Raw genomic sequence first — 23,172 nt, 5'->3', positions numbered from 1 at the left:
AGTTCTAGTTCCGGTTCCAATTCCATCAGCAGCCGCGGCATCAGCCCACAAAACAGGCTCAGAAACAGCCAGATGCCCATTCTTATCCAAGCGCTTAACGGCAAGCATCTCCTCATTACTCAGAATAAACCCATATCGCGCGCCATATTGCCGCATATACCAATTCACCTGGGCTAGGGCTTTCTCGTACGCATTGACCTTGTTTTCATTATTTAAATACCGGTGATCAGCGCGCTATTTCTACGAGACCTTAAAGCATCCAGGTGCGCGGTTTGGCGCTGTCGCACTCTGCGCGTCAAGAGTAATGAACGCGTGGTCTGCTGAGCGGAATTCCTTGTCCCTGCTCACGTACCACGCTGCGCTGCCCGCCATCAACGGTGAGTGGGATGAGGCGGGGCCACTGCTCTTGAAGTTGAGGTTGACGCTGAAGCTCGGTGAATCCGGCTAGCAGAGATCGTCGTATGCGAGGTAGGACGTACTCGGTGAGCCGGACGCGGAAGAAATGGACGTCGCCGTGGTGGGTGATTGCGCCCGGGGGGGGGAGAGAAGACTTGCTCGGGTGCGATTCTGGCGGTGTTAAGCAGGGCGCCGTATTGTTGGACTATAGTCGCGTAGCTGAATTCTGTCCAGGTACTTATTTCGGTGGTTTCGGACGCGGCCCAGGGTGTGTCTGTCCTGTCGGTCCATGGTGTTGTAGCGCGGATGGGGAGGGCGGCGGAGAGGTACGCGAGCAGAGTTTGGTCGGACATTTTGCTGGAGAATGAGGGTAGGAAGAAAGAGAAAAGCAGACTATAGCTGGGGTAGTAGAGACTGGAAAAAGCAGCGGCTTTTCAAGATGTGTTGCTCGGGGAGGAGTTGTTGGTTTGTATGATGTGGCTATAGGAAGTTGAAATGACCGGGCAGATTTGAAGCTTCAGGTGAGAAAGGAGCTTGGGACATGGCATAGCTCAAGCAAAAGGCACTCAGACCAGAAAGAAGTATGGGTGAATGAGCAGGTGAAAGATTGAGGAGTGACACATCTATATGGCTTACATAACTCATTGCCACCCCCATGTTTTGACTTTAAATTGCAACTACCACCTGCAGTATCTGCATGAAACGCAATAACCATCAAAATGTCATCAATCAAGTCATCAAGTCATAGCCGGCTGATCTCTCAAAGATTCACATCAGCCGAGAGATCACAAGTTCCGATGCTTCTGCAATCTTCGAGGTGACTATTGATGGCGAAAAGTACGCCATGAAGGTGGTAAGGTCTTTGCTGTATCAGTTTCTCTGCCTCGTATTTATTGCTAATATTTCAAACAGTATCACGACGATGGCGACCCCGGCTACAGCGAGAACGGCCGAAGCCTGAACCGCTTCCGCTGTGAGCGCAACGCGTACAAGAACCTTTCAGTGGCGGGGGTCTGCGAGCGCGGCTTCGTCCCTCGTTTCTACGGCGTTATTGAGCGCGTCAACCCCACTACCTTTAAACCTTTTCTTAATCACTTTACGGATAACAAGTTCCACCCGAGTGCAATCTTGCTCGAATATCTCCCCAACGCCGAGAGTCTGAATTACGTCAATTATGTTGAAGCGCTGTTTACCCTCAGGCCGTGCAAGGCATGAAAGAGATCCACAAGGGAGGCGTTTTCCACGAGGACATCTATCCCAAGAACCTGCTGCTCGTTCGGGACGACACTAGGCCAAAGACGACTAGGCTGGTCTGGATCGACTTTGATGTGTCGACGACGTTTATGGAGTTTGGAGAGAAGGAGCGGAGTGACTGCGAGTTTAAGATCAAACTTGTCAAAGAATTTGGCGAGGCACTGGAATGTTCCCCGTGCCGTGCTGTGTAGTGTAAATACTAACTGGTTTGATCCTAGAAAGAGGACTAAGGGGAGGGTCTTCCTCCGAATACAAAGTACTATTGAAACAAGGTGTATATGACACTATGACTCTCAGTAGACGGATTTTAACCCGATCTCATTTGAAACCGCGCTGTACTAATCGGGTGTGGAAAAGGGGCACCGGCTATGGCGGTATTAATTCCGAAGTGTATCTGGTCCTTAATGCACGTCACATGAAGGAGACGAAGATATATCATACTGTTGATGGCCCTGCCATGTTGACTACAGAGCGTTCAGGAGAAGAATGGGATCGTCTTACTCAAAGGTGTCTACCAAGGGCCATGTCTGGCGGAAGAAATCAGAAAACAGCGAAACCTAACTCAGCCGACAACCACAAAACATGTTGGACAAAACCAAAGCATTAGCCAAAATGGACCACTTCATCCAGGTACACCAGAAACATCCCCTTCACACACGCTGCCGCCGCACCTGCAGGCGCTCCCCAGACCCTAGCACCCTCGGGTCCTCTTCACACAGCGCATCATAAATGGTGTTATGAATGACCGGACCCGACGTGGCCATAGCGAACGGTGCGGTCCCCATCCACATCGGAATCGCAAGGAGCATTCCCGCTCCCGTAAGTGTGCCCAAACCAATGCCGAGAGCGAGACATGCGCCGTTAACCCCCCAACCGACTGCCGGCCCCGTTACCGCGGCACCGGTCCCCCCTGCGATTGTGTTCCAGTTGTTGGGATCAAGGACATTGGATACCCCGTGAAGAAGTCCGGCGGGCGCGGCTGGGAGATTGAACTCGACTTGGTCCTTGCCTTTGTGCTTCAAGCCTTCAATTTGCAGAGGGTAAAGATCTTCCGGAAAGTGCAGCGGCTCTTTAATCTGGAGCTTCGACCACGAGGGAATAAGTAGGTGAAAGGTCATGGCCTTTCCGCGCTTCTTGTCCTTTCTGATGAGCTTTTGCCTGACTTCACGCATGAATAGACAAACATGGTCGAGATCATCGCAAGGGTGGTTAATAAACTCCGATGGCAGTGGATTCTCGCTTGTTAACCTTTCAAATGCCCCGTGCCAATTGTTGGAGTCGTGGTAGATGAAGAAACGATGATTCTTGCGGTCCGCTGCCTCGACCTTGTTGATCTTTATTTTGATCAGGTCGTAGATCGGTCGGGCAAAGCCATCGGGACCTCCGGCGCCCATGACAGCGATACAGTTTCTGTCACCGAGATGGTCGGCGATGACATTCAGGGCTTTGATTATCTGTTGCGCCTGGGCAGTTTGGATTGTCCGCAAGGCGGTGTTCCAGCACTCCAGGTAGTTGATTCGATCGAAGAGTGACTCCGCGGCGCTGGAGCTGGCACTGGCCGGAGCTTCCGACACAGCATTGGCCGCGGTATCCTTCGGAACACCCCTCATGCTTTCAGCAGGCAGGCTAACACCCGCTGCCACTGTCTCAACGACTTCAGAAACTGCGCTCGCCTGATTTAGGGCATCTGCTTCAAGATGTTTCAAAATCTTCGCCGCAACCTGAGCCGAGAGCTCTTTCTCGCCCGCCGTAAGATTGCCGGGTGCAGACTGTGGATCTGCCGAAAGGCCCCGAAAATAGTCGGCGAGTCGTTCCACGCACTTCTTGCCTAGGCGGCCTGAACAAATAAAGCGGATCAATCCAGGGCACTTGACCAGAGCCCAGGCCTCCATCACATCAAGTGCGACATCGCAGGCAGGACCCGCAGCACCAGCTACATGCTCGACGACGGCGGTGCAGTATGCGGTATACGCTTCGTTTGCAGGAAGGTTTGGGTAGTACAGCTGCGCGAGGAACCTCAATTGGGCGTCGACTTCAGCTTGATTCGCTATTGACATCTTGTCGCTGAGGGCTTGGCTATTGATCGGGGCTTAACGTCAGAAAAGAAGAAGGATCAGCACAGGGAAAGTACCTTCCAACGAGTCAGGGTATATGGGAAATGGGAGCTAAGTCCTGGAAGGCTCTTCAATGCAAACGGGATGTTTATCACCAAGCGATCTCGAGGAAAAACTGTATCCGTACGAATGAACAGTGGGGACTCGGGAACCTGGCCGGGGCGGGAGCGGGAGGTCCGTCTTTTGTACCCCACTGGCCCCACTGCCGCTGCTGTTCTGCATGTATCCCATGGTAGTCCTGTCGAGGGCTTAGGCACTCGACCGTCATTCAAGGGGCTGTGGCGTGGCTGTGACTATCTCACTGGTATGGGGTGGTTGAGTTCGTCGAGGATGCATTTCGGCTCCGCTCGTCCAGTCGTCAAGCGCCCTGTCTCAGCCACCTCCATCAACTAGATATGCTGCGTCCATACTTCGCGACTTGCTTTTTCTGCGAGTTACTGGATTTAGTGACTCCATGGTACTATTGGCTAGACCGGGCGGACCCATCGCTCTCAAGACGAAGAACCATGGCGTATCGTGACTGTGGCACGGCACTTGTCCTTTGGCTTTCCATGCCGCCGCGAGGCTGGGCTTTGGACACTGGCCAATCTGATGCGGAGAGCCTGCTACCCCTCACGGTCAGTCTCAAGGCTGAGATGACCCAGAGACCCTCTCTACTCACCAACTCTCACTTAGGCTGACTCACAACATAGCAGAGTTCGATTTGAGCGGGACGCGGTCGAAATAGCCCAATATGCTCGCCAATCGCACGTACTTCCCTCCTCCACCAAGCAACGCATCATGCCAGCTCTGCCAGGACCTCCGATTACGACGCGAAGAGGAAGAGTCCGGCTTTCTCGGGATGCCACTTTGGAAGATGGACGACTCCGCGAGGCGGGGCTGTTCATTTGCAAGATATTGCTGCAAGCGGTGCTGGAATTGACGAAAGATTTTGTGGTCCCAAAACATCTTCCAGGGAAAGATATTATTGGATTTACGATTCGCTCGGAGGTGTTTGTTGATGAGGCATCGGGATCGAATAGGCGGGTTCCTGCTCCGCTGTCGTTGGTTCTGCAGACTAAATACTCTCAAGTTGCTGAGCTAGAGGTATTTTGTCTGGAAGGTAGTATTCACAGCAGTGTATGGGTACTTAGGTCTAACTTGACGCTTTCCTAGACGAACCGACCCAGTGGCCGCTGATAGGATCTGCCCGTAAAGTACATCAAGATGCGTCCCAGGATCGATGCATCGCCCTGGCCAAAAGCTGGATAGACAACTGTTTAGAAAACCATACTGAATGCGCAAGATCCTCAGCCTCAGACCCCGTGATGCCAGATCGCTTAGTATATGTTGGCAAGGACGCTCCTCGACCATACCTATACATAAACAACCCCGTTGTCAGCGGCAAATACACAGCACTTAGCCACTGCTGGGGCGGCAAGATATTGCAAAGTCTTCGAAAGAGCACACTGTCGGAGTTCGTAGAGCGAATCCCCGACGCCGCCTTACCTCTCACATCCCAGCATGCCGTTGAGGTCTGCCAGAACCTAGGTATTGAATACCTCTGGATCGACTCCCTCTGCATCATGCAAGGCGATAAAGACGATTGGCTCACGCAGTCGGCAAAAATGTACAAGTACTACAGCAATTCCTGGGTGACGATTGCCACAGACGGCGCGGCGGATAGTCAACAAGGATTCCTGCACGATCCAAATCGACTCCTTAACGCGAATGTGCTGCGCTTCAAATGCCCTGGTCCCAAGGGAGATGGAGACCTGTCCGCTATATTCGCCCGCAACAAGGGAATACCGCTTGGCTTTGACACATTCGCCCACCATGTCTGGAATGCGCCGCAGCAAAGCGCCCTCTCATCCCGCGGATGGACGCTGCAGGAGGCTATCCTCTCCCCACAGATCCTCCATTACACTGCCGAAAAAGTGACATTCAAGTGCTGGACCGAATCCCGATGTGAGTGCCAGGTGCGTTCGCATACCAGCACGGACAATTTTCCCGTACCAGTGAAGATGGTTATCCAGACTGCCGCCTTCGAAAGCAAGTGGGCTATGATCGTCAACCAGTATAGTAGTCGAGACCTTACAGACCAGTCTAACAAGCTAACTGCAATCTCCGGTTTAGCGCGCTCGCTGCAGTCTCAGACGGCATCTTCGTATTGGGCGGGTCTGTGGAGTGGCAACTTTCCGGCGGCGCTGCTGTGGATGGTGTATAACTACGATGGCTTTGAGAGGCCGCGACCTAGTACGCGGATCCGGGGCTTTCAGGCGCCGACGTGGTCGTGGGCATCTGTCACCGGGAGAGTTATATTGGTGGGTCCGGAGGCATATCCGGGTGATGATGTTGATTTTGAGATCGTGGACGTGCGCTTGGTCCCGCTGGGCGGGGATCCGTATGGGCCATTGAAAGAGGCGTCGATAAGGGCGAGAGGGTATGTTGCTCCCGTGGTTGTTGCGTTATCACCCGATGGAGCTGGAAGTCGACCACGCCCGCAAAGCAGGCTTAAGATAAGCTCTCGAGGAGATCTGAAAGAGGAGGATTTTACGGTCTTCCCTGATATTGATGGCTCTGAGCAGGAGATAGTCCCTGGCCAGCCATACTGGGTGCTGCTCGTTGGAAGTTCGGGGAAGGGAATCTTGCTCAGAAAAGATCAAACAAGGCCTTTCTATAGCCGGGTAGGGAGTGTAGCTATGATGCTAACGGGATACCAGGCGCTCAAGGCGATCTCCAGGCGGCAGGATATTGAACTGATATAATGGAGCCGAAAGCCTTTGAGTGGAAGCAAACTGATGTCCTGCTGGTATTCAATCTCTTACTTGGTCTACGCAATGGATAAAATAAGGTTTCATTAGACCCTTGGGTAATCGGAACATTGTCCAAGGTAAGGAAGACGAGAATTCAATGTCCTCTGACTTCCCCGGACCCCCATTCCGACCCAAGGAACTGAAGGCGTTGAGAAGGCTGAGTCACGCTCAAACGCTAATATATTGAAAATCTTGCGAGGACTTCTGTTCCTCTCTCTTTATTGTCTCTTTTTTCTACCTAACCTAACTTGTCAATGAATGCGTCAAAACCATCATGAATGAAATCACCTATGACGCGTTCAACAACACAATCCGCTCTGCGGTCCTCACCTAGAGAAAGAAATACACCAGCTACCCATAGCCTTTCTATCCACTGGGGCACGGATCTGAAAGTTTCTGTCGACGTCCAAATCTTCCAGCTCCTCTAACACCTGCACCTCCCCTCCGCCCGAGAAAAAACCAGCCCAACGAAAAGCCCAGTACGGGGCCCATTGTTTCCGGGGCAGTCTCCAATACTCTAACCAGCATTGATCCAGCCCAGATAGAGCCAGGCGCACCGGGGAAGGTGCTAGTAGTCATCCACTACGCCGGCCATGCCGTCAAACGCCCGACGGGAGCCTGATCTTCGTGGAGCACGCCGCTGCGCCCCCGGACGCTAACGCCGATGTGATCGCCAAATTTGACGTTGAATTCTGTTTGCTTCGGAACGCGAGCCCGCTTGCTCTCTCCTAGAGCATAACATCGACTTCCTGTTTCTCTTTGATTGCCCTGAGTTTGCCGAGGTGGAGCCGCCTGCCCGCGAGGCCGAGACCACGCCGCGCATCGTTGAAGTTATCGCTGCTCCGTCCGTTACCGGAGTGTTAATGGCTGAGCTTACTCGACCCATGTATTTCAAGGAGAACCTCGAAGTCGTCCAGTTCGCAGACCTCATCAGCTCAGCGCGGCCGAAGCCCACGCACTTCCTAACCATGGAAACCGGGACAATCTGCCTGGACCTTGAGGACCACAAAGGCGAAATGGTCACAGGGCCCAACGAGGATCCGTCGACCTTCTCACAAAAGATGGCGGCATTGTCATTATCATCTCCAGCTCTGCACCCCGATGTCCGCCCGCGTGTGCTTTTCAACGTCCATCTATCCGAGCTCCTGAGTCAGATCCACCGGAAAGACTTCCATTATTGGCTCAATGGGCTCCCTGCTGATTGCTGCGTAAGCCCAATGGGAATCTATACGGACGGGACTGACTCGACGTGTCTACTTCTTGTATGTGCCTGGGGGACGTGGACTAGGTTAGCTGGCATGAGGGGATACAAGCTGGTTTTTGAGATGGATGGGTTGCACTATTATAATGGTAGCCCATGCCCATTATTCTCATGGCCTTGATAGGTAGGGTACGGGACGCAGAGGGGAAGCTTGAAAGTGCTTGGCCATGCCTGATCTAGCTTTATTAGTGTGATTTGTCTTTGTACCTACTGCAATTACAGCGTTTTGACTTTATGAACGCACGGTGAATTCATACTTTCCAGTGATCATGAAGTAGGCTAAGCTCTCAGAGCTATTAATGTGTACTTGTTCTTTCTCTATCTTATTGATTGGTAGTTCTCTTAGGTGAATTGTGAAACTCAGTCTTGGGAATAGCTTTGTCTGATATGTACCGTGATGACTTTGCGCTGCAATCAAAAGTGTACCGAAGTACCGATTATGTTAACATAAAAGTTGCTGCTCAGAGTATAGGAAAGGAATTAGGTACTTTTGATATTCCGGTTTTCTTTTGGGACGCGGTTATGTATAAGAAGCTTTTTCACATGATGATAGTTGGGAGGAAAAAGCTTTCGGACACTCGAAGCAGCCCAAGTTTCCCTATCTTAGCATTCGGGGCAATACTCCGGGCATATATCCGTCTGAAAGCCCCGGTAAATCCAAGGCAAGATTATTGCGTACGAGTCCCGCCTATCCGGCTATATGCTACATAAACTATCTAAGTAGATAGGTACATATCGCCTTGATTACTCCCAAGCTGATGAGATATAGTGCAACGTAAAACAGGCTAATCAAGTAGTGGCAGAAGTAGGGGGGAAAGGCGCTATTGAATACCAACAAGTCCTGCCGGCAGGTACCACTGTGAATGGCAGGTAATCACCTTGCAGCATATTTAGTGCGAGGTCTTTTTATATTTCTTAGGTGAAGATCGCGTAGCCATTCTAGCGAATACCTTACGCGAGTATTGAAAATCATCTACTGCAACACAAATATCTATATTAAGGTCGCGACGGGTGGAAAGCTCGGATATTTAGTATTAACTTCCTTAACAACTGATAACTAGCTGGTAATATGTTCACATTTATTGGCAATATGATGAGCTTAGCCGTACCAGGAGGAGGGGCTAGCGTTACAGGTTTGGTTATAGGTGCTCACTCCACTTTGCCATACCCAAACCGTGTCGCAGCCGATGAGCTCTTCGCAGTACCGCGCGGAAGCGAAGCGAAGAGCTAGGTTTCTACGCATTCGTCCAGACCATAAAAGAAGAATAAACAGCTTAGTCCAGGGCGAATCAGCGGTCTAGAGAGTTGGCTCTGCATGCCCTGCATATCCAATCAAGCGCACCATAGGCTCAAGGAACATTGAAATCTTCTCAAGCAGGTCGGTGAAAAAACCTTCAGATCAAGAAAGAGGTTCCGTGAGTCCTGTGGTAGATACAGATTGCCTTGAGGGCTATAAGTCACTATCTATAGCTTACTACACAAGGTGCTGTTTTAAAGATCATTCGGCCAGTAGAGGCGATGTCCTTGTAGCAATTGAATAGTGAAACCACCTCTTACAAACAAACAATTTATTAACGCCCGGCGGCTGAGCCAAAAGGGCAACTATCTCTAAGCTACTAGTATATTTCTTATCAGGTGCCATGTCTCCTTCTAGCCTGTATACTTTTACTTTTAGCATATGTCATGCTATTTATCTATATTATAGGAGATTCTTGTGAATTAGTAGTTTTATTAATAGGCTGGCTTAAAGGTGCTTTTCCAAGTATTTAATATTTTATTTTTAGTAGTTAAAGCGCGTCTACCGTGTCTGCTATAATGCAGTTAGTATGAGTTAGGTTAGGAAGAGTGGGTAATTTATGTTTAACTATATGGTTAAGCAATGTTAAGTTAGCCAGTAATAATTATAAATTATATTAATACCTATATTACTTTTAAGTTTAGACTCTATCTCGAGGTTGTGAGGTACCTTGTTAATGCTGGCGTCGACATCAATGTCACAGACGATGGAGTTACCGCCCTATGTTTGGCGGCAAACTTTGGGAATACTAAGATTGTGAAACTCCTCCTCCAACAGGGAGCTGACCATGGTCTAGGGGAATTTAAGCCTTTAGGTTCTGCTGCAGCCGGGAACCATTTGGAGGCCATCAAGTGCTTGCTTGAACATGGTGCCCGTCCAAGCTTGGGAGCACTTCATGCGGCGAACCCTGCCATCTCTCCTTGCGCCAGTGCTGTTGAGTTTCTTCTAAGGCATATGAACTACCCGCAAGCTGCTAGGACTTAATTTCCAAAGAGCGAGGTTGCACTTATTGCCTCCAAGTGCGGCTGAGCGGACATTTTAGCAGAGCTCATCCATCAAGGCTGGGACGTCAACTCTCCGCCTTTGGCGCAAGCCTCCTCGGGCAGAGAGTTTATATATGAGAGTTCACTCGCATCGCAGCAGGCCATGGCCAAGCAGTAATTGTGCGTCTTCTTTTATCCCGTGGTGCGGACCCGAACGATAGCCGCGGTGGAAACCTGTTAGACCTTGCAGGCAGGGGACGCCACGAGGAGGTGGTTCGAGTACTGCTTGAGAATGGAGCCACTGTGATTGGTTTTGAGGAGATGTTGAGCTACGCCTTTTCCAACCATAAGATCTACAATCTTCTTCTGGACCACGACGCCGACATAGATAAGGTGGATTTGAACGATGTTCTCATGGCTGGGGACGTCGAAACTCTACGGGCCCTGGTCGACAAGGGTCTCGATTTCACCAAGTTCAATGACCCCGCTGTCCTTACAAAATGGTGTTCTGATTTCCCGCTCGCTTGGACCCTCTCTGACTGTGACGATGATATGGTCCGTGCGGTCTTCCAAAACGGCTTCAGTCCCCATCCCAGCGAGACCAGATACTTGGAGGAGGCGCTATGAGGGGGCAATCCGTATTGTTTGAGCTTCTCATAGAACAAGGCTTCGATATCTGCCCGGCCAGTGTCCACGCCGACCTGCTCCGTCTTGCGGCCGTGGGAGAAGATGACGAGGCTTCTGCTGCCTTCGTGGACCTCCTCCTTCAGCTTGGCGTGGATATCAACGCATCAGATTGCCTTGGCAGTACCGCGCTGATAAACGTGCTCTGGGACGCAGCAGATCATTCCCCTCAAGCCGCCAGGATCCTACTAGACCGAGGCGCAGACCCATGTTACGAGAACGATCGGGGAGTCTGCCCGCTAACTAAGATCCTGACCTACGAGGTACCGCGTTCCAGCTTTCTTGAACTTATTCGTTACATCGACCGCTCTGGTAAACCCTTTAGTATGGTTGGGCGGCAGATCCTCCGTGCTCTCGCTGTTATTGAGGCGCGCAGGACGCCGTTACCGTCGGATGCTCAGAATAGGATTGCTTTGGATCATTACTATCACAAGAGGAAGAATGCCGAGCGGGCGTGAGGCGGGTATTGTCCTTTGATAGAGTGAAGCGTCTTACTAGACTCAGACCATCTTCCTTCGCCTGATGAACTCATTCTATACACTTGATTATGCTCCGAGATCTGTACATAAATTTAAACTATACAAGGCTATAATTGGACGTAGTCAATGTACATAATATGCTACTAGTAGGCATAGGGTCACATGCAACCTACAGAACGGCTCCTTCCCACACTCAGATCGTCATCCTCAACATCGTCTCTCCCAAGCTCTCTAAAACTCTCATCAGTATCCCCTGACAGGCCTAGAACCATTCGCTTCTCAAGAGCTTAATTTTGTAGTCATTCTGTCTATTACTCGAATCATTTTCGCGGCCCTCCGCCGCCGCGCTGAGCGCAGAGACCCAAGCGAGCCTAACACAAGACAACACACGAACCACTACATACCTCAACGCCTCTTCAAACTTCATTCTCTCTCTAGTCGGCAAGTGAAACACCTCTCTCGCTTCCTCCCCCTATTGCATTTCCCGGCCCCGTGCCCCGTGCCGCGAGCTCTCGATCTCTCGATTTCCCTGAAGCGATGTGGTTGACGGCCGTGGCCGTATTGTCGCTTCTTCTCGCTTCTTCGTTTATATCGGCCGCGCCGCAGACGTTTGTCTTGCTTTCCCGACAACTGCAGAACTCGACCAGTGTCGATTTCCCTACGTTCAGTGTTTATTTCTGCTGTCGCTGGCCCCGAGCTTCAACGAATCCTTCATTCTCGACCTGACAGTCCTATGTCTCGACGCTTGGTCTTTTTTTGGTGATATAAACGGGCTTTAGAATCTTTCTGCTCTATACTAGAGAGTAAAATGAATCCCCTCTATCTACATCTGAATGACTTCATTGAACCTGAATGGCGCGAAGAGCAATATGTGTCCGACGTGGCTCACGGCAAATGTCCTCTGGGTTCGGTTGACTGAGAACTTGGTTTTGAATTTGCAGAAGCGAGTTTTGGAAGAGTTTCACCTGTAATCTGCATGTTTTATGCACTGGCACAGTTCCCGGCAGCTTGATTTGGGGAAGAAGTACGTTGACACCCTAGCTGACTAGGTGGACCCCCCTCCCCCAAAACCTAAGTAGGAATAACTTCTGGCCTGTTTGAATAAGTATTCTTTTAAACCATCGCACCCTTAAATAAATATTCTTAATAGCCTTTTTTACCCATTCCTGGGGGCTCTAAGTTCACCTTGCCTACCCTAGCCTTACCGTAAGAACCTTAAGGGCCCTAACCCCTAGCCTACCTTAAGTACCTTAAATACCCTAAAAACCTTAACTATGTGGTAAAAAGTGGCCAAGTTGACCTAATTAGGTAAAGTGGGTGTCAACCTAGTCAACTGGGGTGTTAACGTAGTTCCTCCCTTGATTTGACACCCATAGTTTCGCGATTTTCTCGCTTCTTGGAACTGATTTAATTGGTTGTGCGGTAGCAGGGTTATTTATCCACACCCCCTCCCTCCGTTTGCAACTCATGACTTCAGTCCTCCCCTCTTTTCAAGGTTGGGCCCAGTTATAACTTTACAGCCACCACCTTGAGCACCGTGCAGTCCGGACTTCACTGTTGTGGTTCATGTTGACCCCGAATGAACAACCCTAAAGAGCCTCCGGTAGCCTCAGTGATCCGTCTTCGACCCTGGCCCACAATGTCCACGCTGATCTCGTTTTCGACCGACGCCTCGCGTCTCTCGAACCTCCCTGCCGAGCTGATTATGATAATTGCCGAGTTTCTTGAATATGAGTGCGAGATAAACAGTCTCTCTCGCATCTCCCGTCGCTTTTACCACCTCCTGAACCCTTATCTATATCGCAACGACGTGCTGTCCGGAAGAAGATTGGCCTTCAGTTGGGCAGCGGCGCAGGGTCACGAGCCGACCGTTCAGAACGCCTGGAAAGCCGGCGCTGAGCACACTTTTGGTGACGCGTGCTTAGCTGCTTCCAACGGCCACGATTGGCTCTTGAAACTCCTCCTAGAACGCGGGGTGCAGATTGAGGCTTCGGAACTAAAACTCAACGGAAACAAACTTGATGATTCACACCATTTTAGCACGACACTGCTGGCAAATGCAGTGGAACGTGGCCACGAATCCACGGTCCGTATTCTTCTAGAGTTAGGAGCGGATATAAATTCTTTCTTGGGAACTGGGTCTCCGCTTCTAATACAAGCGGTTCGTGGGAGACATTATGGAATCGCGAGGCTCCTTGTCAATGCCGGCGCCGACCTCAATGCTGGAGATTGGTGGGGAGGTACCGCGCTGTATCACGCTGCCTTACAAGGACATACTGAAACGGTAAAGCTCTTGCTACAGAAAGGGGCAGATTACGACCAGGGTCGAAATGCTCGTCTGCCGCTTCCTATCGCTGTACAAAATGACCACATGGACGTTATTGAGTGTTTGCTTGCACATGGTGCCGGTGTGGACTACCATGTACTCCTCAATGCTGCAAATGATAATCAAGCTAGCGCCGTCGAGCTTCTGCTAAGATATTGGCAAGCTCCGTTGGTGAATAAACAAGGACAGCTTGCGCTTCTTGCTGCTGGAGCTGGCTTGACTGGAACTCTCGCGAAGTTGATAGATCAAGGTTGGGACGTCAGGTCTGATGAAATCGCACGGACCACTGAAGAAGGAACATCCTTCGTCACCCCGCTGACGTACGCTGCAAAGAACGGCCATGTGGACATCGTTCGTCTGCTTCTCTCCCACGGAGCCGACGTCGACGGCAACTATAACGAGGACCATTCTGTGAGCAGTCCCCTACGACATGCTGTTAGGCAGGGCCACGAGGACGTGGTGCGGGTCTTACTGGAAAGCAACGCCAGTTTACATGAATCTGAGGAGCGCCACATACTGAACGAAAGTATACCGCACGACGGCATCTTCAAGCTTCTCTTGGACCATGGAGCAGATCTTCTTGAACTAGACCTGGAGGCCGTTATGCTTGCCGGGGATCCAGCAAAGCTTCAGATACTGATAGACGCGGGCCTCGAGTTTAAACTCCGTGGTTCTTGGCTTGATTCCAACTGGTCGACTTCCGAGATATTCCCCCAAGTCCTTGCAAAGAGCAATGAGGCCATTGTCCGGACTGTTTTTGCCAACGGTCATCGCCCTGTGCCCATCGGTAAGCGCTCACACCCTGGAAATGGAATATACCTGAACTTAGCCGCTTCCCATGATAACATTGCGCTCCTCGAATGCCTGAGGGAAATCGGTTTTGACGCTCGCATACACTCCGATCAATCCCGTCTCCTCGAGAACGCTGCAACCCTGAAGGACCACAGCGCTGCCGTGGCGACTGTTGACTGGCTTCTCCAGCAGGGCGTTAACATGGAGAGCCGCGGCGCCATGGACCGAACACCTCTTTTAGCCGTTGTGCGCAACCACACATTGCACCCTGAGCACGCAGCCAGGATTCTGCTCGATTGTGGCGCAGACCCATGCTACGAACAGAACAACGGCGATTGTCCGCTATCGGAGGCCGTATGCCACAGAGGAAACCTCAGTCTCCTCGTCGACCTTATCAACGCCATCGACCGCAAGGGCAATATTTCATTTGATATTTTGGGGACACAGATCCTGCATGCGCTTTCAATGATCAACGAGGAACCGCGGCCTGGGTCGAAAATGTACAGAATTGGTAGAATGCTCAACAACTACTGGTGGCGCAAGTTGTCTGAGCGGCCGCGGGAAGAATGGGGGCCAGGGGTGTCGGATTGGGCGAGATAAAACCCAGAAAGTATAGACGATGGACTAGATGGGAGGAGTTTTAATAGATCCTCAATTGAGCTCTCTTGACTGCTGCTATCAGCCAGTTTTGTTTACACGATATCGGCCATAGCGGAACTGTATTGTCTTGTCAATTGACATGTCGTTACCCGTTCCAGAGCTCAAAGCGACTACCATAAGGCCATGGCGCATTGACGAGAATAAATCCACTCTTCCTGCCTTCTCAGCAGCGAAAGCAGGACGGATGATCCACTCTTCCTGGTCTGGATGGCATTATGGATACGCGATTCCAATAGCCGGGAATCAGACACCAAATCATGTCTCCACGGCCTGCCTTAACATCACAATCGTTTAAATCTCCAATCTTTAAGTCTATTCCTTCCTCTGGGCCATTCACAAAAGTTGCTTGGCATCGGTATGTTCTTACTGACTTTTTTGGCTCCATCTTTCTTCAGATCGCCTTGATTTCCGTGTTGGTCCCTAGCAACGGCCTGTGCAAATAGACTCTTTGTCCTTCTCCCCAGTATGAGAGCGTGCTAGTCCGTCAGAGTGAATAATACAACAGGTGACGGCTCCGCTGGTGTGAGTGCATATGAAATAGCGGACTTGCACTTAAGAGAATCTGCAGATACCTCGATGCCTGTCTAGCGATGTGCTCTTACGACAAGCCTGATCTATTCATTGCCAGATGCACTACAGTATTTGCTTGGTACGATCTCCCTCACTCCCCTCATCGCCTTTGCATTAGTTCCTGGGTCCTGGCCCTGCCTTCCACAAGGCTGAAGGCACTTTTGCACTAGATTTCCCACCCTGCCTAACCTGATGTCTGATAGCAACGTGCAGGGATGTGCTGTTTGCGACCATAACCCGATCGTGGAGCGTTCCATGACATTCTCAATTTTTGATGCATCACGATTTCTTCTTCGCAACGCCAGTCTCACCATGCCTCTGTCCAATGCCTCCAATCGGTTGCGTTATAGCGGGTTGGCCGCACCCGCGCGGGCTGTCATTTTGTTTATAGCTTGACCCGCGCTCCTCCCAGCTCGAGTTCTCCAACTGACTGCCTCAACTGCGTGATCCTGAGGTGGAAACCACTGCCGCTTTCAACCACCTCCTCGTGCTTCCTGCTAAGTACTCTGATCTTACGCGGTGTTGCTATTGACCCTTGTTACGCGATTCCCGAGATGACTTCGTATTCAACTTCGTATTCGACCGACGCGTCTCCCATGTCAACGCTCCCCGCGGAATCGATCATCAATATCGCCGACTGGCTTGACTACAAAAGTCAGGTTCATGATTTGTGCACCATGTCTTTTCGCTTCTATGCACTGTTGAATCCTTGGTTGTATCGACTAGATGCACTATACGGGGATAGATATGCGCTCGCGTGGGCGTCAGACAACGGCGTTGAGTCAACAGCCCGAAAGTCGTTGAAGGCTGGCGCCGAGCCTATTGTCACCGACGGGGCTTCAGCGGCTTGGAACGGTTATGACAGCCTCTTGACGCTTCTCATTGAGCACGGTTTGGACGTCAATGCTCCGGTTGATGACCACCAGGTCGGTGAGTATACAAACTCTGAGAAATACGTCGGCACAATTTTGGCGACTACAGTCAAGCGGGGACATGCATCTACTGTTCGTCTACTGCTAGATCACGGGGGCAGAACATGACCCTTCCTTGTTAGGCGTTAACCATGCCCCAGTTCTGATTCACGCTGTCTATTGGAAACACTTGGAGATTGCGAAGCTGCTTGTTGATGCGGGTGCCCAGCTTGATGTCTTTGACGGTAATCGGAGAAGCCTACTGGCTTTAGGTGCTTATAATGGCGACCTGGACATTGTTCGATTTTTGCTCCAGCAAGGCGCAAAGCCTGACTTGCATTCGGACAGGGCCGTACGGCTGCTCGACGTCGCTGCGCAGCGGAGTCATGTTGAGGTTCTCAAATGCTTGCTTGGGTACGGTGCCCCCATATCACTGGAAGGTATTGCAAACGCTGCCATTGACAACTGTACCGACGCAGTCGAGCTTTTTCCAAGGGAATGAGGTTCACCTCGTGCCGATGATGAAGATGAACAAGGCTACATTGCCTTTTGTGCCGCCGGAGCTGGTCTAAGTCAGGTTCTTGCCGAGTTAATTGATCGGGGTTGGGATGTCAATTCTTGGGCCATTGAGAAGTGGGTTGAGAACCAAGGTAGAAGGATGAACTTGACGCCTCTGGCACTTGCAGCGAAAAACGGCTATGCGCAAATTGTGCGTCTTCTTTTGGTCCACAATGCGGACCCGAACGGAGAGACCGATTTTGATTCAGACGACACCCCCGCGGCGAGCCCACTACAACTGGGTGCCAGACAGGGTCATGAGGACGTTGTTGGGCTCCTGTTGGAACACAAAGCTAGCCTAGATAACAATCACTTCGAATATATATTGACCGAGGCTCTTCCGCACCCAAAAGTCTTCGACCTCCTTCTGAGTCATGGTGCAGAACTTCAAAAATTAAGCCTAGAGCCTGTTCTGCGCGGCGACGATGTGGGGACATTGAAACTCCTGCTGGAAGCTGGCCTTGATCTCAACGACCAAGACGGCCGACTGGAGTGGTATATGGATAGCTCTATGGAGAGTATCCTGATGGAGTGTAACGAAGATATGTTTCGTGCTGTCTTCAAGGCTGGCTACATTCATTATTCCTTCGCAAGGCCCGATTTGCTATCAGGACACCATTTCAAAGGGGAGAATCACACTCCTGGAGAAGTTCATAGAGAAAGGACTTGATATAAAGAACGCCGATCCAATGGGCCTTGCGATGGCTGCCCGTGGAGAAGACCCCGACATCGCCGAGAAAGCTGTTCGGTGGTTCCTCCAGAAAGGGGTCGACATCAATGTTCATTGTCGCTATGGTCTATCCGCAATATAGCATATTTGCTTAGCGTGGCCTAGCAATTTCCCCCACGCAAGCAAGATCCTTCTGGACTGCGGCGCGGATCCTTGCTACCAAGATGCCGAAGGTCGATGTCCACTGTCTATATTGGTGAAGCACGGCTCGTTCCCTGAAGCGGTTAAGGAGCTCCCCGACCACATCGACTACTTAAAGATCCCCTTCGATATTGTTGGGCCGCAGATTCTCCATGCGCTTACCTTTCTCAATACGCCGGTCAGACTGGGCTCGGAGCATTTTCATACGCAAAAGTTGTTGTTTACTTACTGGTGGCGAAGGGAGAACTCTGGACTGCCTGGAGTGGTCAACATGATACCTCATGTATGGATCTTGGAACATCTTGTTTAGGGTCATATTGAGTGATCACTTCTCAAGCTAGGTTCGACCAGTAGAATTAGTACCCGGGCTGGGCCAAATCAAATGGCACCAAGGTATATAGAAAGGGTCTATTCCCCTCCGGAGTCGCGCTTCTCGCTGATACCGACCCTGTCCATTATATCTAATGCCGCCGGCCACCAATGGTCGTGCATACCATGAAATGCTCGTAATCGAGAAAACTGCAGTCGCCAGTATCACCAAAACAGCATACACAAGGCTAGAGCTCATGAAACACTCTAGTTGTAGTAAGAGCGCCAATGCGACTGCCGATCTTCGACTAGTACATGTAAGTAGGCAAGGTTACCGTATTCGGACTATTCTCAGGTTTACTTGGGCTGCCGCTTCTTCAGGGTTACACGTTGCTTAGAAACCCGAAGCGTACGAGACATTCTTCATAAACCAGTACTGCAATCGTGGCCTCAGAATCCTATGACCTCCAGGTTACAGTAGACTGGTCTCCCAATACGGCTTTGATCATGTACGACATGTTGCAGTCTGCAGACAGTGTACCTGTCACCTGAGGCAGAGAATTCTTAGTAATTCAAGGCCTTTAACTACCAAAGTTATAAGCTAAACAGGTTTGGATATATCTAAACCTTTAAATAATAAATAAATTTGGCTATAAATATTATTTACAGTACCTCTACTTTTACCTATAAAAACTCTAAAGCATTCTTAGAACTAGAAGAATTTATCACGCTCTTTACCTTTAAAATAATCCTTAGTATTCGATCAGTATTCCTAGCTAGTACGGTTCAAAGGCATCATAACAGCACCTGTGGGCATTGAGGTGAATTTATATAATAGTAAATCATATAATTTAGAAACAATTAGAGTTCCTGTACTCCAATTGCAAGCCCCTGTATCTATTTCGATTAAGCGATGTTAATTCTAATCGGAGGTCTTTGCCTATAGGACACATTAGCAAGAAATGCGTAAGTATGGAATACAGCGCAAGTGATACCATCATCTTTGCAAAAGCCTCGACATTCGAACCTGGTTCTGGTGCTTATTATCAGTAGACGCATATATGTAGGTCCATCGCCCTTGAACCCACAAACCACCTTTGTAGTTCAGAATGGTGGGAGGCGTTGAAGCATCTATCTACCATACATCCATCGATAGTGAATAATTCCAGACTTGACATTGTTGTGACGCGTGAAGCAGACTGTGGTACCAACTATTCACTGCCACCTGCTTTGACAACCTTGAAATACGGCCTTAACCGGTTAATCCTGACCATAACCCGACAGTGAATGCATGGTACTTTGTCAACCATGAATGCCGTCCCTGTTCGGCATCTAAATCCCTTTGTCCTGCTTATTCTCCGACGAACAATGGCGAAAGGAAAACAGACATAAATGCTCCCTATACACCTATTGCATTTCTTAGGTGAGGAAAAGCCCGGGTCTAGATTCGCATTAAAAGCTTATAACACACAACAGACTCGCTCTAGAACACTCATCCTCATCCACGATGTCTACGCCCATCCACACAAGGATCTTGCAAGAGTCACACAAGGACTGGGAAGGTCTCGAACTAATCGCCCTCGCCAACCTTCACGGCGATCCCAGAAACAAGGCATTCCACGCGGCCCTCCTCGCGCGAAGCCTGGTCCTCTACGTCGCAGCAACCGGCTGCAACACCTTCTCCGTCGAAATCGCCTTCTGGAAACAAACATCAACATGGCGCGTAGCCCTAACCGCAAAGGAACCCATCGCCTCAAATCTCGACGAACCCTGGATCGACGAAGTGGCCTCCAGGTTCCGCAACCACGCACAGATCGACTCGCCATCCGTCCGACGCCGCGGTATCAACGAGCCCGCCTTCGACGACGCAGAAGACTGGGTGAAGGACAGAGGGCTTGACGGGAAGAAGCTTTGGGCGCATACGACCTGGTTCACCTGCTACCGCGGCATCCCATTCCTGCTTAAGCGGAATGGGCGTCCGATTCGGAAAGAGATAAATGCGTTTATGGAGTTGAGGGCCCATGATAATGCGATTAAGGGTGTTTATTTAGGTTCTACGCGACTTGCGCCGGGGCGGACAGATCACCGCTCGTACTTGCTGAAGGTATTGAAGGCTATGACGGATATTAAACCACCGGCTGGAGAAGACACAACTGGGACCCCTAGTCCTCGTCGATCGAGTCAGGTTCGAGCGCCGGGTGCGGGCAGGCTGCCTACTCTCATTGAGAATCCTTGTGATTATTTGTTCTCGGCCCTTGCTCGGGGCATGGAAGACCTGGAGGCTGAGAATCGTGAGCGAAACGGTGAGCTGCCGCGGAAGATCAAGGTCAGGTTTGCTGAGGGGACGAAGCAGGAGTGATTTACTTTGTTACCCTCTGGCATTGGCTATCGCCCTTGAAACCTTGGCCGAGACGTTCTTTTCACCTGCGATATGGTATATTATAATTCATATTTTCTTTCGTTTCAAACCAGTTATTTTATCATGGCACTGTTTTAACAACTACATCTCGTTAAACCTTAGCAAGATACCCTATACATCATACACAGCTTTTTAGATCTTGTACAAGGGTTAGTTGCCCATGGGTTTGATCGCGTATCTCTATTTCTCTAAATGTCTAGTGAAGCATCCATTAAGGACGGCAAAGTGACCAAGCTCCGGGTTTGATATTGCACGAAAGCAACACTAGTTGCATCGTAGCGCCGATTAAGCCCGCATGGAGAATGAGTTGAACTGCAAAGAATCACCCGGCATAGGATTTAGGGGCCCAGCCCCTAAAAGGGCTTACCGGATGAAGATGCAGTCACCTTGACGAACCTCCACGTTTCGGCACCGAAAACACCTGACGGACTTGCTGGTGTTGAGAACGAAAGGCACTGCACAATTATTGGGGTTTAAAAGGTGCTGACCATGGTAGTATATCGTACGATTAACGACCTTGATAAACCAATGGGGTCTTGTGCAACATGACCATATCCAATTTCACCACCATCCATTAATATACCTAAGGCATGGTATGATTTCTCTCCCGTATAGACTTAGTATTCCTCGTCTTCGTGGTTATTTATCTCATTGTGAATCCGGATCAACAATAATGAGCCATTGTCACATACCTCTTTCAACAGTTGTCTTGGTGGCACTTGTCCCTCATAAGTTCATTGTCATACTGTGGTCGTAAATGATCTATTAACGTATCTCTTCTACGAACACTCCGTGTACAAAGCCACCTGCGAAATCGCGCCATTAACCAGGTAAAGGTGGACAGACAGAATGGACCACACTGTATAGACCTCGGCTGACAAAGAACATAAATATCCCCTAGAATTGTACTATATCCAACAGTCTTTCGCAGACTCCTGAGACCGTCCACTGCATACACCGGATTTCAACCTTGGACTATCGAGACCGTTGCAGTAGTTAACTCGGTCTAATCACCGCTATTGCATGCATCTAAAGTACCCAAAATGCCTTCAACAAACCCATTCACCTTAGACCCATCCATCTCAGAGCCTTCCACCGCAAACCCATCAACCCCCAAGCCAGCCACCAACATCCCACTGGACCGGCATCGAAATCTTCGCAAGCCTCAAAAACATCCCCCATAGCCAAAAATCGCCAAAGCCGCCATCTGCACCATCGCACGGTACTACAGCCTCAAAGTCCTCGCAGTAACAGGCTGCGACTCCTTCCTCGTCACAATCGGCTTCTACAAGCCAACAATTCAATGGCGCCTGCACATCGAAGCCCGCGAGCTCAACGCCACCGGGCTCGGCGGTACCTGGTGCGGCGAAATCACAGCCCGGATTCGCGGCAGCCAGTCGGTTGACCGGGCGTCCGTGCGGACGCGCGATATCCACGACCCGGACTTCCCTGATCGGTCGCAGTGAAATTGGGACGGGGAGAGCCGGCAGCATTGGACGTGGATCACGAACTTCACGTTCTACCGGGGCGTACCGTTTCTGCTTTCTTTTCGCCGAGGACGGCTCGTACTTATTTAAGTCGCTTTGCGAAGCGCTCTGGTGTGGGTGCGGGTGCGGCTACCTCCGGTGACCAGATTGATTGGAGGAAGCCTGGTTTTGATCTTGAAGCGTTGATTAAGAAGATTTCACTTAATTACTAGGCGGGATGATGAGGCTAGATTGGCGAGTAAGTGGTTCCTTTTTTCTCCTGATTGGTTACTGGGCACTGTCCATTGGAGGTATTCGGTATTGCGGGACCTGGTTGTTGGAACATATGGATGTTTTGGCATCCTGAGATGCGTTGGCATAAAATGCTAATAGAAATGTTGGAATTAGATTTTGTTTTCTATAGATCATACTCTATATACACCTGACATTAACTTCATAAGGGCTATACGCACCCTCTACCTCGGTCCCTACTGCAATATCAAACAAGACTACCACAATAGAACATCCGTCAGCCTAGGTACCGTAATCAGAACCACTTGCTTTGCTAGTATTGTAAATCTTGACTTATATGTTGCATATACTCACTTGTTAACACGCAGATTGCTCACGAATCACTCAGCCTCCATAGGCAGGGTGATCCTCGAGCGCTTTAACAATTATGGCGGTAATCATGATAAATGACTAGGCGCGTTTAGGTGAAATTAGGACTCGGAATGCATTGCCCGAGCCCAGTTCCCCAAGAAGGCGTCGACCCTACCACCTGGCCTACTCAGTGCTCCAGGGTATGCCTTTCAGTATAGACAAGGGGGCGATTAATACACAAAGGCACCATATACAAAGCCGCCTTTAGTGGCCCGGTTTGCTGAATGGAAGCCTTTGCCCGCATTCCCTAACAATAGATATAAAGCCTTTATGTACATAGTCTATAAGAGGCACTGGACGCCTCTTTAGATTAGATGAAACATGGCTCCAAACGCTGCTATTGCCTTCAGCCTCCCTACTAAGA

The 23,172-nt window shown here is 50.2% G+C and overlaps 5 protein-coding genes across 5 annotated transcripts; 4 read left to right on the top strand and 1 right to left on the bottom strand.

The window, feature by feature from the left end:
- Positions 1–502: 502 nt before the first annotated feature.
- Positions 503–1,916, top strand: BDW74DRAFT_164419 (uncharacterized protein; the record flags this gene model as incomplete). Its single annotated transcript, XM_073726257.1, has 5 exons — positions 503–517; positions 1,163–1,249; positions 1,309–1,563; positions 1,596–1,818; positions 1,882–1,916. 5 exons carry the CDS (start codon positions 503–505, stop codon positions 1,914–1,916), a joined length of 615 nt encoding a protein of 204 aa, XP_073589240.1.
- Positions 1,917–1,954: 38 nt separating this feature from the next.
- Positions 1,955–3,837, bottom strand: BDW74DRAFT_141364 (uncharacterized protein). The gene is made up of 2 exons (XM_073722532.1): positions 3,782–3,837; positions 1,955–3,726 (listed from the first exon to the last, which is right to left on the bottom strand). The coding sequence occupies exon 2, from the start codon at positions 3,705–3,707 to the stop codon at positions 2,301–2,303; it is 1,407 nt and encodes a 468-aa protein (XP_073589239.1). The 5' UTR covers positions 3,708–3,726; positions 3,782–3,837; the 3' UTR covers positions 1,955–2,300.
- Positions 3,838–7,748: 3,911 nt separating this feature from the next.
- Positions 7,749–7,992, top strand: BDW74DRAFT_141363 (uncharacterized protein). The gene has a single exon (XM_073722531.1). The coding sequence runs from the start codon at positions 7,777–7,779 to the stop codon at positions 7,939–7,941; it is 165 nt and encodes a 54-aa protein (XP_073589238.1). The 5' UTR covers positions 7,749–7,776; the 3' UTR covers positions 7,942–7,992.
- Positions 7,993–16,288: 8,296 nt separating this feature from the next.
- On the top strand, positions 16,289–17,750 carry BDW74DRAFT_171978 (ankyrin repeat domain-containing protein; the record flags this gene model as incomplete). The annotated part of the gene is made up of 3 exons (XM_073727412.1): positions 16,289–16,541; positions 16,684–16,989; positions 17,050–17,750. The coding sequence occupies 3 exons, from the start codon at positions 16,289–16,291 to the stop codon at positions 17,748–17,750; spliced, it is 1,260 nt and encodes a 419-aa protein (XP_073589237.1).
- A 2,017-nt stretch (positions 17,751–19,767) lies between these two features.
- BDW74DRAFT_171977 (uncharacterized protein) lies at positions 19,768–22,145 on the top strand (the record flags this gene model as incomplete). The annotated part of the gene is made up of 2 exons (XM_073727411.1): positions 19,768–20,586; positions 21,864–22,145. 2 exons carry the CDS (start codon positions 19,768–19,770, stop codon positions 22,143–22,145), a joined length of 1,101 nt encoding a protein of 366 aa, XP_073589236.1.
- Positions 22,146–23,172: the final 1,027 nt, after the last annotated feature.

The sequence above is a fragment of the Aspergillus multicolor genome (assembly GCF_047715735.1).
Source record: "Aspergillus multicolor strain CBS 133.54 unplaced genomic scaffold BDW74scaffold_1, whole genome shotgun sequence".
NCBI lineage: Eukaryota > Fungi > Ascomycota > Eurotiomycetes > Eurotiales > Aspergillaceae > Aspergillus > Aspergillus multicolor.
Note: the sequence above shows the minus strand (reverse complement) of the source record. Positions and strands in the feature narration are given on the sequence as shown.

What these genes read in the sequence shown, in the direction of transcription:
- BDW74DRAFT_141364 (XM_073722532.1), bottom strand. Translation starts at nt 3,707, where the DNA reads ATGTCAATAGCGAATCAAGCTGAAGTCGACGCCCAATTGAGGTTCCTC.
- BDW74DRAFT_141363 (XM_073722531.1), top strand. Translation starts at nt 7,777, where the DNA reads ATGGGAATCTATACGGACGGGACTGACTCGACGTGTCTACTTCTTGTA.